This window comes from Platalea leucorodia (genome assembly GCF_965183815.1).
Source record: "Platalea leucorodia genome assembly, chromosome: 5".
NCBI classification, from domain to species: Eukaryota; Metazoa; Chordata; class Aves; order Pelecaniformes; family Threskiornithidae; genus Platalea; species Platalea leucorodia.
Genome location: NC_138827.1, coordinates 42,747,389 through 42,770,478, shown reverse-complemented (window position 1 = coordinate 42,770,478; position 23,090 = coordinate 42,747,389). Strand labels below are relative to the sequence as shown.

General features: G+C 39.7%; 1 protein-coding gene across 1 annotated transcript in view; it reads left to right on the top strand.

Annotated features, from left to right (window-relative positions):
• Window positions 1–1,540: 1,540 nt before the first annotated feature.
• OLFM3 (olfactomedin 3) overlaps window positions 1,541–23,090 on the top strand; it is a gene marked incomplete at both ends in the record, with an annotated part of 67,245 nt that continues 45,695 nt past the window's right edge. The window contains one exon of the mRNA XM_082313948.1: window positions 1,541–1,609. Coding sequence (XP_082170074.1) covers window positions 1,541–1,609 — 69 coding nt within the window. The remainder of the gene's footprint in view (window positions 1,610–23,090) is intronic.

The following is a 23,090-nucleotide window of genomic DNA, read 5'->3' as shown; positions in this document are numbered from 1 at the left end:
TTGTAGACTTGGAGAGAGTAAATTAGAAAACCACGCCCTGCCCATACTCCTCCTAACAGACACTCAATCAAAACACCCTGCCCAAGCTTGGATTTTGTTTTATTTTTTTACACTGAAGTTTTGCTTCTTTAAGGATATTTTTATCCTATTTTTCTCTTTGTCAAGATTACATAGCACCTAAAAATCCACAACAACGTTGGCCCTTCTGTGCTAGCTGCTTAAAAGTACACAACGTAGATGCCAGAGGATCTAATCAAGACAAAAAAATTGCCAACTGTCAAGCTAATGCATTTTTACCATGGAAAGCTGAAAAACTCATTTATAATAAGCTTAGTTATAATCTTATTAATAAGTTTACCCTGACTGTAGATCATGAGCTTGAGTCTTGTAAGGAAAAATAATTGAAACTTCAACGTACTTGGCCTATGCTAACAGGATAGTACTGTTGTGTGATCTACATTTGGGCCGTACTCAGCCGTGCTGAACGTGCAACCCTGAGGAAGCCAAACCGCCTCCCTGATAGCAGCTACTCCTGATAGCAGCTACAGCGTGTCCTTGGGAGGGCTCCCAAAGGACTCTTCAAGCCATGACCTCCACCAGCCTTCACCTACACAGGCCTTCCCGCCACCGCTCCGGCCGAGGCAAGGAGACACGACGGTCCCTTGCTGGCCCGTGGTCCAGCTGGAAAGCAGAGTGGCGGCTTTCCCCTCACCGGGGCTCAGCCAAGCCCTGACTTCACTTTCTAGGCGGGGGAGCGAAAGGGTGGGATCCCCCAGACGAAACCCCTCTCCTCTGACCGCCCTCTCCCTGCTGCGGCGCCCGCAGCCCCCCAGGACAGCCCGCCCTTGCCCGTTCCCACCGCCGTGGTGCCAGGTGCTCCTTGCAGGAGAGCCGCACCTACCCGCCTGCAGCCGACGGGGGAGCGGTACCGGGCTGCACGCTGCCCTCCCTCCACGGAGGATGAGCCTCCGCCAGCCACCGCCGGGGGGGGGAATAACGCAAAGTTGGGGTGCAGGGGCACGGAGAGCCGCCCCGTCAGGCGGGGCACGGCGCGCTTTGGCAGCCCGGGTCGCGCCTCGCCTCAGCCTGCGGCTGCCGGTGCCCCTCAGCAGCCCAGCCCAGCCCGGCCCGGCCCGGCCCGGCCCGGCCCGGCCCCGCATCCCCGGCCGCTCCCCGCCGCCCGCCGGCGGCCCCCTCACGGCGGCGGTGATGTCACATCCGCCGCCCGCTCCCCGCGCCCGTCCCGCCGCGCCGCCGCCGCCCGGCCCGAAGTTGGGCGGTGGGCTGGCCGGGGCGGAGGGAGGGGCGGGGAGGGACGGGGCAGCGGAGCCGCTCCGGCGGCACGGGCAGCGCCGGCCTCGCCCGCCCTCCCCGCGCCGAGGCTGCCCGCGGAATGAGCGTCCCCCGGGCGGCTGCCGCTGCCGCCTCCACTCGGGCTCCGGCGGGCGGGCAGAGAGCGCGGCTGCCGGCGCCGTCGCTGCAGCGGGAGCGGAGTGAATGACCGAGGGGAGCGGCGCCGAGAGGCAGCCCCGGGATCAGGATGCGGGCGCCCGCCGGCATCCTCAACCTCCTGCTGCTGTCCTTGCTGGCCGGCCTCGACCCCTCCAAGGTAGGAGCCGGCCGGGCGCCCCGCGGGCGGCCAAGTTCCCCCGGCCCCGCAGCGGCGAGGCAGGGCAGCGCAGGCGGTGCCGGCCCGCACACGGCGGCTGCGGCGGCGGGCGATGCGGCTCTGCCGGTGGCTGCGGGGAGAGGCGGGTGCGTGTCCTTGGTCGCCCGACCGGCAGAGTTCGTGGCGGAACCGGCGGTCCCCCGTGCCGGGATTACCGGCTTCGCCCTGCGAGGCGGGCGGGGAGCGCGGGTGCGAGCGGTCGGAGGGGCTGCGGGCACCCCCGCACCCCCAATCTCCCCACGACCCCCGGCACCCCCCCACGCTGCACGGAGCAGAGCGGGCAGCGGGACGGCCGGGCCGAGCGCGGCTCAGCGGCCGCTGTCCAGCCGAAACCAACCGCGGTTGACCCGACTGGAGGCACGGAGGCATTTATAGCGCTCGGAGGCTGCACCAGCTCCGGGGAGCGGCTGGGCGCGGGAAGCGGGGGTCGGCAGCCCCGAGCGGCGGGGCGTCTTGCCGGGAGCGGAGCCGGAGGCATCGCGTGGAGACCCCGGTGTCCGTGCCACCGCCGCGCTCCGGCCGCTGCCCGGGCTCGGTGTTGTCAGGTGTGTGCAGGTCGCCAAAAGATCACATCTGATACTGAAATAACGGTAAAAGTAAGGAAGGTGTCTTAGCCGTGCAACCTGGCTTGTGAAGGTGATTTTAGATTAAGTCATTAAAAAAATCAGGATTGCACGATACCACTTCAGAGGAACGATGACTGAAACCCCCTAGGCCTGCAGATGTCTGTAGCGCTGCGTGTCGGAGGTGTAGAACTTGTCTCGTTTGTCTTTTTATGACACGCAGTCTTGTGACTGTGAGCATTATAAAAAAGTAACGGGAGAGAGAGAACGCTCTTATAGTATTGCAGTCCATTACCAGCAGTAGTTCATACCACGTTGCCAGAATTTATGTTGTATGTTGGTGAATGTCATTTTAACGATACCGTTCAGGTACCAGACAACCATATGAGGCAATGGTCAGCTCTTCAGGCAGGTTTTTTCCTTTAAAATAAAGAAATTGGACACATAAATTAATCATATACAAATATGTACTGAATTTCCAACAATATGAAAGGGATGTTCCTCTTTAAAAATATAAAGATAGAACTTCAAAAGCAATTCAGTGGAAATCTGATTGACAGCTGCAGTATTCTGACCGCTTTTTAATCAGTAAGGTACAGTGACAACTTAAAAAAGCAGCAAGTGATACAGGATTAATAACATTAGCTAAATAATTAACAATGTTATTAAATAGGAGCTATTCGAAAGCATCAGCTAGTGCTATATCTGTAAAGAGACTCATCAGGCAATGCACAGGAGTTCCACATCTGTGTGAATAGCAGCACCTGGTCACATTATAATTACAGGTATCCACACACTCTTTTTTTTTTTTTATTTTTCTATCTTCTGTTACACTTAGCAAGATCTATTGAAGTTAAGAGACTTAAAGAGACTGCATGAAAGCAGGAAAAGCAAAATTTGTATCACTGTCGAGCCACAGAAGAGTAAAACCACTAATGAAGCAAATGAGCTTCAGCTGGTAGAATTACTCTTGTAGTTCAGGTGTCGGAGATATGCCCCAAAATAACAGTGGGAAGAAATACTCCACCCAGCACTAAAAAGCAGGATGAGCCACTGGAACAAAATGGCATAAATTAACTTTTGAAACTTTGCTTCTAGCCCTTTTTGCTGTGGTATACTGTGCAGAGGGCATAAAAATGGCCTTTTATTTGTCGCTCTGCGTGACATTTTCAGGGATACTAAAATGTTCATTGCAGGCTCTTTTAACTTTGTGTAGGGATCATGAGCCAGAATGCTCAGAAGTCCTTAAGATTGTGTAAAAATGAGAGCCTTTAATCAAAGTCTGGTGTTTATCAGAGCTAAATTGGGTTTTCAGAAATGAAAACATGAGATCAAATGGTTACTCAGATCCTTGGTTAAGATGCTACACCACATTAAGCATATAAAACATGCCACATGGCAGATAATCATTTAGTTTTGTTGACTATGAACAACAGATTTCATATTTCTGTGAAAAATTATATACGTAAAATGTTTACAGGTTTTTTTAGCAAATAAGTACAAGTTGTGATTGAAATCTCACTTTATAAATGGAAGTAGGGCTCAGTTATTTATCTTGCTTTATGAGAAATTGAAATGGAATAGTAATTTTCTGCCCTGCAGGTTGGGAAGCAAATATATCATATGAAATTAATTGTAGGAAACAAGGGAATGTTAAATTCTTTCTTTTCCAAAAAGAATTGTGCAATATGCTCGTGACTAGACAGACAACTTTTTACATGCCCTTGACACTCACAAACTATTCAGCTTATGAAAATAAATCACATCAGATGTTTCAAAGTATACACAATACATTCCTATTCATGTCCTACATAATTAATATTCAAGAGAGAACTTATTTTACTGATCAACTACTTTAAAATAATGCCTGGGAAAAAAAGCTTTGGTTTAGTACCAGGCCATCACTGACTCAAGACTGCTGTCCACAGGCACTCTTATTGTGACAGGGCTTTTATGCTAAACTTGCTAGGTTATTTACTGACTGCAAAGTGTTTAAGTATCGCCATCTTATGGTAAAATATGCAACAAAAAACATATATAGTTTATTCTTGAATCTCTGAAACGTTAAGATTTTATTTCAGCCATAGTAATTTATTGCCCATGCTTTTGTATTTCTTTTTTTTTTTTTTTTTCTGCTAAACATGATATATTGACCAGCTCTGTAAATTCTTCTTTAAGAAATGGAAGACAGCTCACTACTGGATTAATTTTAAACACTCTTAGTGCTAATTACAGAATATCAATTTTAAGAGACATTAAATGTTTGTTAATTTGATTCTAATTTTTCTCTGTATTTACATAGAAAAATACAAGAAAATATAATTATTAAGGATAATATATTTCAGTAAAGTTTTATTTCCAGCAGGGTGGCTAGATATTCAGCAGGAAGACATCTATGGGGAAAGGACTTGGAATGTAAAATCTTTCCTTTCTCCTACACTTAAGTGCAGTATCTTGAAAGAAGGAACTATTAAATATTAGGAAATTTCTAAGAGTTACTGCTAGATGGCATCTCTGTCCTGCTGTTCTACAAGCCTGGAGTTTTTCTGTAATGACCTTCATAGTATCTAAAGTGGACTTCTTTTATGAGGGTTAATTTTGCTGGCCATCATTTGATAATCACAGTAGTATAACCAAGTAAGCATTTTAGAGTGAGGTAACGCTGCTCCACATAGAAATCAAGCCCAGCAGGTTTCAAAGTCTAGGTGGCATTTTTTAAGGTTAATTTTGAAAATGTAAATAGATCTGAAAAATATGTTCACTTTTCAATGCAGTGAATGAACTTATGCCTTTAGCTTTTATAATGGCTGTATGCCCTCCATCTGTTGGGTGTTAATTACTTGAATTTGCAAAAAAATGTTTCAGAATACGACTGGCAAGTACAATCCCAAACAGAAGTTCAGTATAGTATCATTAAGGACAGTTACAGAAAGAAAGTGTTATCTATATTAATTGCTTGGGATAATAGGATGTTTGGGAATATTAACATTAAAAAATAAAAGCCAATTTGAAACCAGTCATCTATTTTCAAATACTGAATTAAACTTTGCATTTTGATCTTTGGAATGGCTCTGTTTTTAGGTTTCAAAAATCTACAATTTCCACACATAATCAGACTGCAAAACTAGCCACTAAAATCTTTCTTTTTCCCAGATTTCAAGAACTTGTCAGTAGGAAGAGTGTGCTGCTTTAATGCTGCTTCGCAATACAAATTAGTTCATCCCTATTGTGAGATTTTATAACAAGAATACTACGTACAAACAAGGGTTACCACAATACACTATTTTTGTTGGAAATATGACTCATAGTACTACAATACACTGCAAAATTAAATGGAAATCTCATTAGCTACTTGGAAATTAATTTACCCTGTTTCCTACAGTATTAGTAGTTAGTCACTATGAAAATCATATATGATTATTTAGCCTGCATGACTTAAGAATGCTCCAAATCATTAATTGCTGAACATGGTAAACTCTCGCTTGGTGTCTGCTCTCCCATTTCTGAGCAACATGATTCAAGAGCCGTTGAAGAACATCCTATTGCTATGAATATATCCTGGGCCCTCTCCCAGGTGTCATTCCAGTTAGTTACTCTCAACCTAGTAACTTCAGTCAATGAGTAAAGACCAAAGACTGTTGTTGACACTACTGGTTCTTCCTGCAGTAGTCAATACAATGCCTTCTAACCTTTCAGTCCCAGAATAAAAGATGCTTCATATATTTCCTATTCATCCACACTCAAAGACACACATCCACCATGTGTTATATAAAATCACAGAAAGGTGTTCACTACATCATTTTAAGTAACATATATGAAGATATTAGAAGAGACTATGCAAAAAACACGCATGTGAATGACATCTGTGTGACTGCTAACTCTTCTGGTGCTATCAGAATTTAAGGTCTTTAAGGACTTTCTAAAACTGTTGATGCTATGTGAAGAGACCTTTTTTTACCTCTGGCTAAAAACAGATTCCTCTGTTGTTCACTACTAATATGACTGCTACTTCTTTGAATGCAGTCATACTCTGATTATATATATTATATATAATTAAAAAAAATATATATCTATCACAGACATACGTGTATACACGTACTAAGTAATTCTTTTCTCACAGGAAACCATTATTTTCCCATTAGATGCATATTGCCTTCAGGTAACCGGGCTTCCACCTTTCTTCTATATTTGGTCAAGTCATAAGCCAACAAACGAGGAACAATTCACAAAATACGCAAAGAAGAAAAAGCTGAAGCAGAGACGGTGACTGTCAGGACTAGGAAATGCAGTATAACAGCTATTAAAACAACATCCAGCTATAGCTCTAAAAATGGTGTTTCTAGTTGGCTACAGATTTAACACAGTTATAAATTTCATGTTCTAATCCATGAAGTTCATAAGGGGCCTATTAAGAAATGAACAGGGAGTCCTCAGAGAGGCTCCAGACTATTTTGGGCACTGAAATCCCCTTTTTCAATACCATGGTATGACAAAAATGCTTCAGGGCATCACTTAGGCATTCTTACTGGATATTCACTGAAAACCAGGTAAAATTCAAAAGCCTTGTGTAAATCTTTGTAGCAGTAGTCTGGGAGGAGTCCTCTCAAAGACCATCTTTCACAAGAACAGCAATCTATCCTACTGCTTCACTCCACAAGGCAGTACATTTCCTAAGATAAAACCTAGAGAAAGTGAGGACTTTGTGTGCCTGGGTTTGAATACAGAATTCTTTTCATGAGGGAGCATTCAGGAACAAGCAGAAAACTTCTCTTACTTATAGAAATGAACTGAAAATTTGAGGAATTCTTGCATTTAAGCCTAAGTGACATAAAAACAGAAAGAAAGAACATACCTCAGAATTACAGACCAGATCTATTATTCACATATTTTTAAACCAAGATGTGTGACACAAGCACGTTTCTATCCACATGAATCACTCCACCTAAGAACCTAGCCAGCAGAATTCTTAGTCCTCCAAGCCAGTAAAAAAACAGAAATACAGTAGCAGTATATATTAGTCTTAAAAATACTTCGAACGGTCTACAGCAAAACATTCAGGAGTTAAACATTTTAATGTGTTTCAGGAATTCTGAAAGAAGATCAAAGAGCTTAAATTGTACTTGTTTAATATAAGGATACAGCGTGCACTACTTCCCACGTGGTCAGCTAATAAGGGTGCACTCAGTGCACCTGCAGAACAGAACAATTTACTGTTCACCTGATCTGACCTCATTTTTCAAAAAGGAGTTCTTTCACAAAAAAAAAAAACAGCTCCAAAGCTGTCCCTCTTCAGTATTTTTACTCACCTTTTTTTACTAAGACAAAATGATCTTAATGCATTCACAGGGAGATCTCCTAAGAACATTTAAAGCACACAGCATCAATCTTCATGTACTTCGTCCTGGCATTAATGATGTTTTTGTTGAGTTTGCTAAAAAGAAAAAACAGGCGATAAATATCTTAACCATTTCTTTATTCAGTCACTGGGAAATTTTCCTAACACTAGAAAGAAAATAATTTTCTAGAGGACACAATTACTCTTACTTCAGTACTAAGTTGTCTTTACCACCAATTCAGAAAGTTGGTTCTTTTGTTTATCATATTTGCACTGGAACATTGAATATTAACCAGAAACGACAGTACATGTTATCCAAGAAGTAAGAATATAAATGAAACAGATGTGTAAAGGTGGCTGGTTTGTAGCTGCATAGAACTCTAATCTAGAAATGGACAAAAAGTTGGAAGGAGTTACCCTCATCTCAAGATGCAGGAATCAAACATGAGTAGTTTAGTTAAGGGAGCATTTGTCTCTGTTCATGAATTTAAGTTTCGTATTACAATGTTTGGGTGATGGTGAAGCCCAACCAAAGACAATTCTGAGATTATTTCTTAATGTTGTGCACAGCACAGTGTCAAGAAATGTATCTGGAAAAAAAAAAAAAGGAGATTGAACTTGGACATAACCTCTTATGTCACTGCATTACTTCCAAGAACCAGTGACACTTCACTGCAAGCATGGACTGCAGCTTCAGATTTTTTCATTAGTGACTCCAATCTCAAAGGCAACTGAACTTCTGTCAGCAGCATAATTTATCAGAACACTTGAAACTATTTCAAAAACATTACTATTTTTATTGTCATTGTTTTATTCCTGTCATTAAAGGATTTTAAAGTCTAGACTTGGTTTTGTTTGGAATTGGAGAATTCATATTTCTGTTTGAGAGAGACACCAAGACACCAGAATGCAAAATAACAAGTCCCCATGTATGGATTATCTTATCCCCGTTCGTAAGACCATCTCATTGGGAATAGTACTAAAAGATTTTTTTTAATAAATAGGGAAATAACCTATCCTAAAGGATACCACACATAGCATATACTTTTTTTCATACTATCCTATGCCCTCTTCAACTTCATGACAGAGGTTTACTTATCAGGAAAGCAAAAGAAACAACAAGGCGTATTTTTCATAAGTCAGTAAACAATCATAAATTGGAACTTGAGTTATAGCTAAAAGTAGGTTGAATAGGAAATACCAGGCCTATGGATATGGGATTTTGGCAACTCTTATCCAGCTGCTTCTGTATCTATGTCTTTTCACAAGAAAGAAAAACATACTATGTAATTATTCACAAAATATGCACTCCTATTTATTTAAAACTTTTTTCCTCAAGAGAAATTGAAGTAATTTTCATATTCTGACCCCTTCTGAGCCTTTCTCAGACTTTTAAATCACTTAAATAACTAACCTAAAGCAGCCCCAGATAACACAAATGTAATTTTTTCATCCTGCATTCCCCTCAAGAGCAGAGTCATCTGTCTGCTGCACTGCCTTCTAACCAAATAAATCCTTGTAACTGTGAATGCAGATTTAATATTTCTATTTACTGATTTCACTAAAAAGCATGTATCAGTCAGCATAACGGTGGCTTAAGCAAATTCTGAAAGCAAGTAGCCCTCTTCACGCCTGTGGTTTTGGGAAACAGTGTTCACATCCTCCTGAAGCTGTAAAGTAACCGATAAGGGGGGAGCCAGAACAACTGGAAAAGACTCACTCAATTCAGAGGACCACAGCTTCATGAACTCTCTTATCAAATGCCAATCACAACACTGTGAATAATATTACTATTATTTTAATATTACTATTAAATTATTGGTGCATGTTATTAAAAACCAGAGTTTTATAGAGATTTTCATGGACCTCCTTTTTTAGAACCACTCCTTTAGGAAAATACTTTAAAATGTGTTTCAGTATATCCCATTCAAGGAGATAACTAAGTGCTTAAATAGTTTTCCATATGTGAAATTGTAGATGTTATTTGAGTTTGGACTTCAGTTTTAAAACTGGATTTACAGAAATATGAACTTTACAGAAATATGAACTTTAGAATACATTAATACCTGTGGTGACAGCAAATATTATTGATCTGAGATCTCATAAACACAAACCTGTCACACACTTGCTTACTCATATTAAACGGGGTTGTTCAGTCTCAGCCTCCCTACTGCAATTATATTTTTCCTATTCATTTTGTATAATCTCTTACATATTATTCTAACAAATCTACCTTATAGTAACATTCTGTGCATTTTCAATATATGGTATTGAGACTTTTCCAAGAAAATACATAGAAAACAGTGTAGTTGTAACACTAAGCTACTGTATGGAGTGACAAACAGTCCATAGAATAGATGATAGCATGAAAAATTTAGATAGAGCTGTAGATACACGCACTCTCAGTTCTCAAAGCAACTGTGTGACAGGTTTGAATTTATAATGAGCTCTCAGATCAATATTATTTGCTGTCATCAGGTATCTCTGGGCACTTGCATGAAGAATACAGAGGTGCATGTCAGGCAGAGCAGCAAATGAGCATGTTACAACAAATACGCTTTTTCTGAAGCATAAAGTAGGGAACTTTGACTATTTAGTAATTAATTCATATTTGCAGAAATCAACTACCAATTATGTCTGGTGTCTTATTACAAAAAAGTGAGATAAGCTCAGACATCATAAAAGTTCACAACTATATTAAATAAGAAAAATCGCAGAGATTAAGTAATATTCAAATTATTGCATCAATAAAATCACTGTAGAAATGAATGACAAAATACTGGTTAACGAAATCAGAATGGCTAAGTTCTTATGTTTTCTTGGAGACCTGTGGCCTCCTAAATTATTTATAATATGCCCTGCCCATATTTTACTCAGAACGACAATGAACTGAAAGCTTTTTGGAAATACCTTATTCAGAGAAAAGGTTTCTGCAAAGCAAATATAAGTCTGAAAGTTACTTCTGTCACCTCAACTTAGCCAAGGAATTATTTTAAAATATATGTTTCAAAGGATGTTCAAAATCGTGGTTGTTTGCTTCAAGGTAAAATTACACTTCCTATGGGATCAGCATCATTCAACAGATTATTTTCTTTTGAGTTAGCCTTTCTAATACACTCAGTGATTTACTTTTTAAATCAGTAGCTATTTTTCAGATACACAAAAAGCCTTGTTCAACGTGTCAGTTACAACATTATATTCACTTTATTCAGCCTGGACATAATTTCTATTCTGATAACTGATTTATCTTGAACAGCAGTTACTTAACGTACTTTCAGGAATGAATTTACTAAGAGGAGTAAAAGGCTGCGCAGACTTCCCCCACTATCTGTCTCAGTGCATTCCCAGGATCTGTTCTACAGCTCCGGCTCCCCAGTCAGGATGTCTTCATGACAACAGTACAGTGAAATCTGCCAAAATCAGAACCTTGAATAACTATTTTGGAGGTTACCCCTCCTGGTAATTATTTCAAGACACGCATATATAGAAATTAAATGGGGGAAAAAAAAAAAAAATAAGTGCAACTTAAAAAAAAAATCATAGTGAAATGTAGTGTAATAAAACTTATTTTCCTGAGAACAAACACAGGGAATATTAACCTTTCAGTCAGTCAATACCAAATTAAAATAATACTTGGTAGTTTCTCATTCGTGGAAAATGCATCCTTAAATAGATGACAAAAACCTTTTCATGAGCTCTTTAATGGTCTGAAGCTGTTTTATACAAAACAGGTCATGAAACTTTATCATCAGTGCAATCGGAGACCTGTGGAGGTCTTCTAGTCCATAACTCCAACATTTCAGAGCCCCTCGGAACAGCAGCTCTGACCTTCAGCGATTTCCACTAATTTGGTGTCATTCTGCTCCATCATCCTGAAGATGTTAAACGGTATCAACCCTTCAGCAATGCTTCTCACTACCAGCTGCAAGTTAGACTTCAAACCACCACCCTTTAGCAATCCAAACATTTTTCTGCCTGCCTTGTAATCCACCCATCCAGTTCCTAACTCCCCAGTTTGACTACAACAAGGATGCTGTAGGATACCACGTCAAAAGGCTCAGTATGTGACATCCTCTGCTTATGGCTCAGGTAATCTGAGATATCTAGTGGTTTCTTTGATTCTGTTCCTATTTTTCAATCAGGCTCTGTGGGTATGGTTAAAGTCCATTCCTAGAGGAAAAATAGATTTATCCAGTGTTTACAAAGAGTAATTGTGAGCTCATACAACTTTGTTTAGGAGTTGGCTTTCATCGGGTCCTAAAAAAAAAAAATCAGTAGATACTGGACTTTATAAAACTGTACGGCAAAAAGAAACACTGGTATTTTTATACAATGATGATTTATGTCTACATCATTTTCTATATATCTTCACAGTGCAATGTTATCCTGCATAATAGTTTTCAATTGAGAGGTTGTGATAACATAATCTTATTATTTGTTTTCTTATCTTTTTTCATTGGAAGAGGAGATACTGATTTTTCCACATCACGGTTCTTATCCTAAGGCCATTAAGACTGAACTTATATTTCTCAAATTTTTCAGCAGCAGACTAAGGGCCACAAGTATAGACTTTAGTGAAGCTCTTGGATTGGTCAATTCAAAATGACTGGAAAATTTAATTATTTCATTAGTGAAATACTGAGGTATCTCCTGGGCATTTTTTTTTCCCCATGGGAGATGTAGAAATGTTGTACAATATACTGTGATCCATCTTCTTTACCACTTTTTCCACAACAGCTTTTAGTTAACTGACAGCCATGACTCTTAGTTAAACTGAATTCTACCTAATGACAGTGGTTTTGTATTATTTTTTATATTTCAGAAATAAGTATTTATTGGTATAAATCTCTCCTTTTTTAGACATAGGATATAATATCCTTGCCAACTTGCACTACAAGTAAATTCAGTAGAATAAACAAATTTACTTTCTGTAAATAATTTATTATTCTTATACTTCTCAGTCTATCCCCTTTCTAAATAAATTTATTCTAGTTCTACTACTCTCCCAGTGCTCTAATACATTTTTCAGCAACTCTTTAGTCCTCACTGCTTGTTCTGCTTACTCCTTTTTGAGGTATTCTGAGAGAAACTCATTAGATTTTTTGAGATATACATTACATCACATAGGGAGAATTAATCATATCTTTGTCCTATGTGTATTCCTGGTCCACATGGAGGACATCTGGTTCATGGATAGGCTTGTTCTCTGACTTGCAGCAATAGTCAGTCCTGTTTGAATGTATCCTAAAAACAGCTCAAGATACAAAGATTGCCACTGACCTGTTTTCCAGCTTGTCTCTGAATACATGTGCAATTATTAAAACATTAAAAACATACATGTTAACAATCTCCCATAAGGATCAGCTTTAGCCACAGGCAAAGAATATAGTCTCCTGCATTTCTGTCTTTTCAAAGCCTCAAGCTCCCCTCTGACTCTTTAACCTAAAGGCTAGTCCTACTTCCACCTCTGCCTGCCACGTAACAGGCAGGAATTTACTGACTCCCAGACACCTCCTTGGTCCCCAACTCAAATTTTGCAAGTGCTCTCTTTTCTTTCTCTTTGTGATTAATATGTTGATATGAAAATGGTATGGACATTACCATTTAACAAGCTCAGCAATACATACGTTAGTAACGCATGCAATTAAACTAGATATGCAAAAATGCAGCGGAAAGGCACATAGAATCAAAGAATCATAGAATGGTTTGAGTTGGAAGGGACCTTAAAGATCATCTGGTTCCAACCCCCCTGCCATGGGCAGGGACACCTTCCATTAGACCAGGTTGCTCAAAGCCCCATCCAACCTGGCCTTGAACACTTCCAGCGATGGGGCATCCACAACTTCTCTGGGCAACCTGTTCCAGTGCCTCACCACCCTCATGGTGAAGAGCTTCTTCCTTATATCTAATCTAAATCTACCCTCTTTCAGTTTAAAGCTGTTACCCCTTGTCCTATCACTATGCTCCCTTGTAAAAAGTCCCTCTCCAGCTTTCTTGTAGGCCCCCTCCAGATACTGGAAGGCAGCTATAAGGTCTCCCCGGAGCCTTCTCTTCTTCAGGCTGAACAACCCCAACTCTCTCAGTCTGTCCTCATAGGAGAGGTGCTCCAGCCCTCTGATCATCTTTGTGGACCTCCTCTGGACTTGCTCCAACAGGTCCATGTTCTTCTTAAGTTGGGGGCCCCAGAGCTGAACGCAGCACTCCAGGTGGGGTCTCATGAGAGGGGAGTAGAGGGGGAGAATCACCTCTCTTGACCTGCTGGTCACGCTTCTTCTGATGCAGCCCAGGATATGGTTGGCTTTCTGGGCTGCAAGCACACATTGATGGGTCGTGTTGATTTTCTCATCAACCACCACCTCAAGTCCTTCTCCTCAGGCCTGCTCTCAATCCATTCTCCACCCAGCCTGTATTTGTGCTTGGGATTGCCCTGACCCATGTGCAGGACCTTGCACTTGGCCTCATTGAACTTCATGAGGTTCGCACGGGCCCACCTCTTTGGCCTATCAAGGTCCTCTGGATGGCATCCCTACCCTCCACCATGTCGACCACACCACACAGCTTGGTGTCATCAGCAAAGTTGCTGGAGGTGCACTCAATCCCACTGTCCTTGTTGCTGACAAAGATCTTAAACAGCACCGGTCCCAATACTGACCCCTGAGGAACACCACTCGTCACTGATCTCCACTGGGACATAGAGCCATTGACCGCAACACTTTTGAGTGCGACCATCCAGCCAATTCCTTATCTACCGAGTGGTCCATCTGTCAAATCCACGTCTCTCCAATTTAGAGACAAGGATGTTGTGTGGGACAGTGTCAAATGCTTTGTGTAAGTCCAGGTAGGTGACATCTGTTGCTCTTCCCTTATCCACCAATGCTGTCGTAGAAGGCCACCAAATTTGTCAGGCACGATTTGCTCTTAGTGAAATCATGTTGGCTGTCACCAGTCACCTCCTTATTTTCCATGTGCCTTAGCATAGTTTCCAGGAGAATGTGCTCCATGATCTTGCTGGACACAGAGGTGAGGCTGACTGGCCTGTAGTTCCCCAGATCTTCCTTTTTTCCCTTTTTAAAAATGGGGGTTATGTTTCCCCTTTTCCAGTCAGTTGGAACTTCACTCACATGAGTAAACTGGAAGGTATATTCCATACTATATCACACAAAAATTAAAGTTTCCAGTCTTACAGAAGTCCCTCCTGGCCCAGAAAAGTATACGGAAACCAGAAGCAAAGAATAAGAGAAGTTCCTCTAAGGTAGGAAGGCATACAAATAGTGAGATTGGCTGTATCTTTACCCATCTACTGAATTTGCACATAAAACTTCTGGAGTTACGTATGCACCACATATCACATTCTGTGATATTACAGGTTCGCTTACGACATCAAAAAATCCGTCAGTCATGGCTGTCACAAGGTTAAATAGCTGATTCGCATTCTAATCCTTTTTAATAAGTTTATAAAAATAATTTTTAATGCCTTTCTGCTATACTAGTCCTGCAGACACTGCTAAAATAAATACTTCTGTATTAGCAGATGGTGTAGCAATACATCTCTACCTCGTTTCCCCTCCATACTTCCTGCTATGATCAGCAATCTATGCAGCACAATTCAAGGAGTTCAAATTTCTGTGCTGCAGTCGTTGTCTTTTGCTGATCTTTCTTTGCCCTCTGGACTTGCTTTCTTATAAACCCCTGTACATATTCTGTTCAAGTCAGCGAATGTGAATATCTTGACTGCAGTGACAGAGTAAAATCAGTGTATCCAAAGTTCCAATTATTGGCCTTACATTTACATATGGTACCCTAGTGGCTTTAAACGATTGCTGTTGTCCTTATCTAGAGTGAATTGCTATTGCAATTCTCTGAGATCTTTAGAGTTTCTTTCCATTTAAACAGCTTTTAAATATTTCTCGGCACCACAGCTGGAACATTCATTCAGGTGTCTCTTACTAAATAATTTTGTATGTAAGTCATTTTGGTTAGTGCTGGTCCCATGCATTTGAATGAGAAGTACTAGAAATTACAAAATACAAAGACCCCTACTACATCATTTTCATCATAAGCTCTTCAAAGTTTCAGAAAATCTACTTTTAAAGCGAATTTCAGCATCCAGAAAAAAATTAAAACTAGATATACAACTGTTTATGCTCCCTATGATTATTTTTGTACATCTAACTTCTGCTGAAATGTTACAAATTTATTATTAATTGTAATGATCTGAGACAGTAACTTGTTGTTTTGGAGAGACAAGAAGCTTTTTACAGAGAAATGCTCATGAAAGAGTAGCATCACAAATTCTCTTTAGAAAAGATAACTATCAGCCCATGGATTGCAGTTCTTTGTAAGATTGTGATTTTATTACCAAAAAATGCAGTGACAAAAATGCTGACCCTTTCTCTGGAAAAGGCTAAATATTTACTTAAGAAAAATAAGATCTCTATCTCATTTTACATCATCCACTCTATGCCACCAATCAATCTTTTTCATAATCTCTCATTTCCAGGGACAAGTTATCTTTATTATTTCTAATGTTTATTTCCTGCTCATTTATGAAACATGTTTAATTCACTATATCTATTTTTATTGATTTAAAGATATAGCTTCCATTTTAAATATTCATTTCTTATAAAATTATTTCTGTTGGGGTGTGTGAAGGATTAAGGACTAAGGGCAGAGGAAGTGGCTGGTTTATTTTGGTTTTATAACCTTTCTATAAATTAAACCTTGAGCATTTGTATCGGTCCTTTCAGCCAGAAGTCCACTATGGGAAACATTTATTTCAGAAGTGCAGCATCCCCCGTTATGTCCACTGTGTTTGCTTTGGTGTAAACCATTGCTGAACAATAAATCATACTCACATTAGCAGCAATGTCCTGTCCTTTGTTTCAAGCAGCAAAATACAGCTTTAGCCTGAGGACATACATGCTTGTTCTTCTCCTCTTTCTCAATGAAAAAGAGGATGCATTTGAAGAAAATTTTGAATGGAAACATTGACTGAAACAGTGTTCTCAGAATGTCCCATTTATTTAGACCGTGGTGGTTATCTTTTTTACATACTAAGCACTCCCTTCTCTAAGGTGGTCTTTCTCACCTCAAGGACTCAAGAATGAAAAACTGTATTGGCTGAAACACACAATCATCGTTAAAAGCATTTCATGAAGCGATAACTTTGCTTTTGTGAGTGCCAGCAGGGACTAGATTGTGGAATTTTGGAGTGGGCAGAGAAGTACAACTCCTCCTCCCAAAATGCCTGTATTTATACTGCAGTCAGCGGTAGCTTCCCCCTCTTCCTCCTCCCGCTCTGAGCTACCAGCTCCAGAGAGCAGCACATGAGGAAGAACACACACGCTACTTACCTGCTCTTCCAGCTCCTCCAACATCGTCTGTGTGCGGAGGGATGTTCAGGCAGACGTATTCCTCTACTTGTCAGACTAGACAATGAAATTTTCCCTGATGGATATGATGCACAAGGAGAGGGAAGGTATGTGTAGGCTTAATTTGTGTTTCCTCCGGCCTGAATGAGAAGAGACACTCTTCTTCCTTTGGAGATTTCAAAACACTCTCCAAAGACAGAATGACACGGCTTCCCTGATGTCTCTGATAAGGCCACTGTACAAGAAACCACCAAGAGATACTGAGAGCCTTGAATTTTAAATTTTTTGAGAAAATGAAAGGAAAGGGATTTTGATGCAGTACTGGCAGTAGCTGTAGTATTCAAATTTGCCCAGTTCTAGATTTGTCAAGTGACAAAGCTACACTAATGGCTAAGTTCACCACTGTTGTTCATACAGAAGAAAAATTTACCCAGCTGTTACTGGCATTCATATAACATTCACTGGTGTCTGTCAGGAATAGGATAAATTGCTCTTGCTTATAGCCCTCTCCCATTTAGAAATGCCACAGAAATTAAGTAAGGTTAAGGCTGGTTAGGTCATTGAGTCCATCTCTGTACAAGGGACATGACCAGTTCATGTTTTCTCATGTGGTTCCACAAATCACTTTCTAAATGGATGGTAATAGTGATGGTAGTTATTGAAAAAAAATCCTGAAAAGCCCTAACTGCCTAGTTCTTCTGTTAAATAGAAACAAGGCTGCAATTTTTTCTCCTTCGGAATTTTCCTGAACCATGTGCAACTAGATATTGTTTAACACTTACTTTCCCCTTCTCATTAGTATTCTTGGACACATGCTTTTTGTATTTTGTGATTTTTCTGTTTTGATAGCCTCTAACACTTAAGAACAACTGATGTTATCGTTTCACTTTCTAATTATTCTGGAGCTCTACCTCCAGAAACTAATCTCTTAGGCAAATTTTTTTCATGTTAAAATACCACTCTCTTCTTATCCATTGTCATAAATGTCAATTACAGTTCTAAAGCCATACTGTATCATGTCATCATTAGTTTCCCAACATTTGCAGTTTTTAAGAAAGTAAACTAGTAAATGTGATATCTATCTTTTCTAATATTTTTGCTTCCTCTGCGGAAAATATGCTATTATTAGCTAATTTCATACCAAAGTCCTTAAGCTTCTTCTTTCTTCTCCCTCCAAAATGGTAATTGTTATTCTGTACCCGCACACTCCTTGTTTGCAATCTTGGAGTGCTTTCTGGCTAGCCACGTCTCTTACAGATCCCCTTAACTGCTAGGCATTTGCTCTTGCCATATTCAGTTGTCTTTAGAGGATGGCTTCTTTTTCCAGGAACTTTTTTGATACTTGTCAGTTTTGAGAGATTCTTAGGAGTTTTGCTAACCTTTGACAGATTCCTCCAGTCCCCTCCATGTCACTTCATAGGCTGAATTTTGTTATTTCTATTATTATTTTTAATAATAATTGAAACCAAATCCACTGAGCTACAAGTAAGTGCATTTCAAGCCAAATGCACTGTTAACCTAAGGAAAACATCCCAAGATTACAAGAATTCACATGATTATGGTTCATGCACCATATAGGTTTGATTTTACTTAAAAGTCTATAACAGACAGATCTAGTAACTTGTTCATTGGACTGGAAAGACTTTGAGCTATCCTTCCAAGGGCATATACCCAAATTCTGGAACAGTTACTCCAATTAGTATCAGTTTAGCTAAAATGTTTCATGACAGGCATTGGGGGGAAAAGAAAAAAAAAAACACACCACAGCCTAAAGGTACCCTTTTTTTGTATATTGGTTGTTTTGGGGAGGCCATTTTTTAACACAAGTCTGCTCGAACAAAGCATTGACTGTAGCGGGAGGAACTAATGATTAACATACCTACCACCATCAATTTAAACACAAGCTTAAGAAATATCTTAAATAATCTACTTGGTTATTTTAAATTTAAAAAAAAAAAATCTAGTCAGACAATTCACATTTGGAGATCAGGCCTATTATTTCAGAGTCTCTGCTTTTTCTGCTGAAGTCTTCTTTGAATTCAGAGCATTTTAAAATCAGCAACATCCTGTTAGAGACATCTTTACACTAAACAAGCACCTCCTCCCCATTTCCAGTCAATAAGGCTTTGCACTTCTGTTTCCATTAGGACCAGCGTGCTCAGACACACAGTCATTGATGCTGGGGGAATTCCTGCCTGACAAAACGACAAGGCTGATTCCACAGTATGAGTGAGTGCCATGGTGTCTATTCATTACAAGACTCTACTTGAAGATTAACTTCCTTGAAGAGTAACTGGCTGCAAGGCCAAAGATAACACTGGAAGTAATGGGAACTTCAGAATAAGCCCTTAAATGCCTACCTGTGGATATAGGCTATGCCACTTTTAAAAGTGACCTCTAAATCCAATTCAAAGCTACCTTCTAGACCACCTGCAGTGTTTACCTTGAGGCACGCCAGAGGAAAACCTCTCCAGCAAACCATTGTACAGTCATGTACCCAGTGGCAGCATGGACATTCCCATAACCAGGCAGCTTAGGTGTAGGACAGAGGGAGCCATGCAGGCTTAAGAAAAGCTGCATATATATATATATGTATTGCTGGCCTGTAGTCTTTTTTTGTTGAGAGGCAAGCACATAATCATTTTCACTGGGCCTTTCTTCTCATTAATTTTTTGCACCACTGATTCTGAAGTGAGAACCAGCACAACAGGTATAGCTTCTGGTACAGTTCCCTTACAAAATCTGTTTTCTACAAGCGAAAGATCTCTTGGTGACATAGACTGCCTCTAGACTGAGCAGTAGGTACACGCTAGGGTATGTCTGGAGGCTTGACTTGTTCATTGTCCAGTCAGGGTCAGTGGGCACTGGGACTTCTTTGCAGCTCTCCTTGGGTTTGTCTCCCATTGAAACCAAGGTACGGGGGAACCTGGTTAGATGCCCATAACTAGCCTTGTTTGGGCTTATAGCTAAAGCCTGTACCCAGAGTTAATAGTTTGCAAACACTCTCAAGAGCCCAAGCTTAGAAAATGAGAATTGAGCAGATAAATACATCCAAATGCTTTTTTTCGCTACTTCAGTTGTCACATGGCACAAAAATTGTTTCTTCTGAATTGTGTTGTTTATAACAATGCCTGTATTATAAATGCTGAATGCATGAGATATCATTCTTATAGGATAAAATACAAAATCAATCTCAAATGAACAGACTGTGATACCATGATAGCTTGTGATGGGAAGAAGGATGGCAGTAATAAGGACTTAGCGGAATGTGCTAAATAGTGGGCACATTGTGAAAAATGTACTAGGTACTTTGAAAAGTGGAAAGAATAGGCTTGGGAAGATAACAGGAAACCCAAATGATATGATGTGAGATTAAAATAAATAATTCTACTGGGAACATCCTGGAAACACTGAAAACGGAAATATCTGAAAAAAACATTATAATATCTTGAGGAGTATTTTGTCTTTCATAAAGGTACTGACCTATTAATAAAAGAGCATATTAAAAATAAGACTAACAGTACCAACGTAGATTGCGACGGAGATCTATTTCATTAAAAAATACACTGCTGTTTGCCTAAAGAAAGCCCTACGGCTATACTGCCCTCTGCCTTCCACCGAGGACAAAACCAAGAGATCTCCAAAGAAAAAGTACTGGCCACAGCAGCGAAGCTAGGTTCATATTTCCCTTGCAACATCAATCAGTTGTGAATTGGAATGTTACCATACTTGTGACTAGGTCAGCAGGCCTATGCCCATCAAAGATTCTCCCTTACTGGACAAGAACATCAGTACAAAATGCCTATGAAGAAAATGAGGATGAAGAAGATTAAATGATTGAATATTTTTCTTTCCTAATACACTGTCCTTGGTAGATAGGAAAGAAAACAGAAATAAAATCTTCCACAAATAGTCATTCCAATTTTTAAACAAACGTAGGTTAAAAATTGTTTGTACTCCTTTTCTAGCAAGCAAAATTGATGACAGAGGAGAATGTTAGGTGAATATTGTAATATATTTTTGAATATGAGTTTATAATTTCTACTTGCATTGTATAGGATAACAAATTTTGCCTACTCATTTAAGAAATACCAATATATTTTATGGCTTATCAATCCAAAGTAGCTCAAATTTTAGCATTCAGGTTTGTGAATTACTCATAAAATAGCTATACACCAGGAACTATTTATAGAAATGTTGCTGAAAATAGTACTCTGTCTGTAGACTGATTCTAGTAAAAGAGGAAGCTAATTTTGTTAAATTGTTTAGATCAAATTATCTGCTTAGCCTTATTGTTGAGTATACAGTGCAGGCTATTTTTAACTATGCGATGGGGTGCTCAGCACTTCTCAGAAGAGTGTGGTGCAGCGCAGCACATTCCACTGCTGCGTTTTTTTTTCCTCAGTTCTTCATACTCGGATTCAGTCCCTACCGTTGTTTATAACAAAACCACCCAGAGTTAAGTAACGCTTACAAAGCTTTATCTGTTTTACTGATTACTGGGGAGAAGAAATATATGCTCCTGTTGTACTTTTTAGAAAGTAATTCCATACAATTATGAAAAATTAGAGAAAATAGGTAAAGGATCTCTGACTCATTGTATAGACCCAAGGATAAAAAGAGAAAAAAAGGCATCAGTCACTGAAGACTTACAGAAGAATATTAAATACTATTCAATGGCAGTGAAGAGTAAAAGACTAAAAGATGATTGATTTTCCTTCAACATATGTCTGAGAAATGTGTCAGAAATTAAACAAAACAAGGAATAAGCTACTATATATTTGAAACAGAATCCTACACAATGTGATTTACAGCTGTTCCCAGGTTTTATCACTCTTTAGCTAGCCATCAGTCTCAAGTGGTTTGCAACAAAGAAAAAAGCTCTTTCTTACTAGTTTTATAGTTTCTTGCAACATCATTTACTAGATTTTGAAGTCATTTATTCATACGTTTAAATAATGAGCACAATTACATAAATGCATTTTAAAGGACAAGGGGGAAAATTACATGCTTGGATTTTAAAATACTTTTTCAGTTTTATTTGCTTATTTTTGCTTATTTAAACGTATAGGTCTTTCCAAGATGGCTCTATATAGATAGGTAGATGGATGCGCATGAATAGAAGTCATTTTATTAGTCATCATCATAAATGAAAATAGCAATACTATTCTAAGGTGAGATTGCATTTTCTATGCTGCTACCAAGAGAGGAAATAGCATTTCTAACTCTTAGTATTCTCTCACATTGTACTAAGACTTAAACAAATATTATCAGGATATTCCACTAAGATTAAAAAAAAAAAAAAAAAACCAACAAACAAACTAGTATCCATACTTATGCTTTCACTTTGTTCATTTTCAAGACCATTTTTGGTATTAGATTTTCAATAGCATAGATATACGTACAACTTCACAGTTGTGAGCTTAAGTGTTTTCAGAAATTCATGTTCTTAAATTCAGACAAGCATTTACACTAGAAATACTTGTCCTGTCAGGATTCAAAACTAAGCACATATGACTAATCTGACTGGTCAAAATTAACCATATAAACTGGAATGCTGGATGCTTTCAGAGACAGATTTGTAGTGAAACTTCAAGGCAAGGTTTCAGGTGGGTCAATACCACAGCTTTTTACAAAGACACTTAAGGACATCAGCCTGGTATCTGGTTACTTTGTGGTTAGACAACGAGACCATGTGATATTTTCTGCAAATGGTCCACCCAGCTCCAACAGTTGTCTTTCTGACAGGTAACAGATACAGTATACAGAGAGACCAGAAGGTGCTTTCCAGAACTTCATGAGACCCTATAGCCTTTTAGTAATGTAAAAAATGTTACTAAAACTTCTCAAGGTAACGTCCATGTTTTCTTGTCTACCTGGGAAACAAATGTTCTGTAGGCCTGCTATGAATATGTATTTATGAATGGATCCAGTGTATGGATTTGCTTTGAACTCTACTTTTCAAGTAAATCTTTCATTGTGTTCCTGGGAACTGCTAAGCCATCCTCTTCTGTTTCTGTCCAGATTTTTTTCTTTTGAGGAAATCATACAGTAGGCAGAAGAAACAACAGATAACTTCCATATGAGTAAGAGTAAGCAGAGTAAACAAGATGACTGTTATTATGGGGTTCACAAGGGATTTGTATAGCACA